The sequence below is a fragment of the Capricornis sumatraensis genome, chromosome 9 (assembly GCF_032405125.1).
Source record: "Capricornis sumatraensis isolate serow.1 chromosome 9, serow.2, whole genome shotgun sequence".
NCBI lineage: Eukaryota > Metazoa > Chordata > Mammalia > Artiodactyla > Bovidae > Capricornis > Capricornis sumatraensis.
In genome coordinates this window covers 12,229,852-12,230,751 of record NC_091077.1, presented here as the reverse complement: position 1 = coordinate 12,230,751, position 900 = coordinate 12,229,852, and the positions used below count along the sequence as shown (strand labels likewise).

The following is a 900-nucleotide window of genomic DNA, read 5'->3' as shown; positions in this document are numbered from 1 at the left end:
TCACGCCCCCTCACCCCTGGCCTACCCAGAGGCCATGCAGCCCCGTGGCAGGTGCATTTCTGGGGGAGCTGCAGCAAGCCCCCTGTGATGATAGGGAACCTCCTACAGCCTGCTCCTCCCTCTTCAACACCCCCTTGGAGTATAAGGAGGGAACTAACAGCCCAGACTCCTCTGCTCCAGAGAGGGAAGGGAAGGGAGAGGAGGCAGGGGTAGAGAGACCAGCTTGGAGGCGGCTGGGTTTCTCCTCTCTTCTGCCCCTCCGCCTGGCACACGGGGCCCAGCCATGGGGACCTTCAACCTGTGGACAGACTACTTGGGTTTGGCACGCCTGGTGGGGGCTCAGCGTGAGGAGGACGAGCCAGAGACCAGGCTGGACCGCCAGCCAGAAGCAGTGCCAGAACCGGGGGGTCAGCGACCCAGCCCTGAATCCTCACCAGCTCCCGAACGCCTGTGCTCTTTCTGCAAACACAACGGCGAGTCCCGGGCCATCTACCAGTCCCACGTGCTCAAGGATGAAGCGGGCCGGGTGCTGTGCCCCATCCTCCGCGACTACGTGTGCCCCCAGTGCGGGGCCACCCGCGAGCGCGCCCACACCCGCCGCTTCTGCCCGCTCACCGGCCAGGGCTACACCTCGGTCTACAGCTACACCACCCGGAACTCGGCTGGCAAGAAGCTGGTCCGCTCGGACAAGGCGAGGACGCAGGACACTGGACACGGATCGCGCCGAGGAGGAGGCGGCGGAGGAGGTGCCTGTGCAGGTGGCTGGGGGGACTCGCTGCACAGGGGGTTCTGCCCTGGGCTGACTTAGAGCCTCTGAGAAGTGGGTTAACCCCTGGGCTGACCCACTTCAGAGGGTTGGGTGGGGGACAGAATCCATACATAATAGAAAGCTTAGAACTG

The 900-nt window shown here is 64.4% G+C and overlaps 1 protein-coding gene across 1 annotated transcript; it reads left to right on the top strand.

Moving 5' to 3' along the window:
- The first annotated feature begins 283 nt into the window (after positions 1 to 283).
- On the top strand, positions 284 to 808 carry NANOS3 (nanos C2HC-type zinc finger 3). The gene has a single exon (XM_068981434.1). It carries the CDS (start codon positions 284 to 286, stop codon positions 806 to 808), a length of 525 nt encoding a protein of 174 aa, XP_068837535.1.
- Positions 809 to 900: the final 92 nt, after the last annotated feature.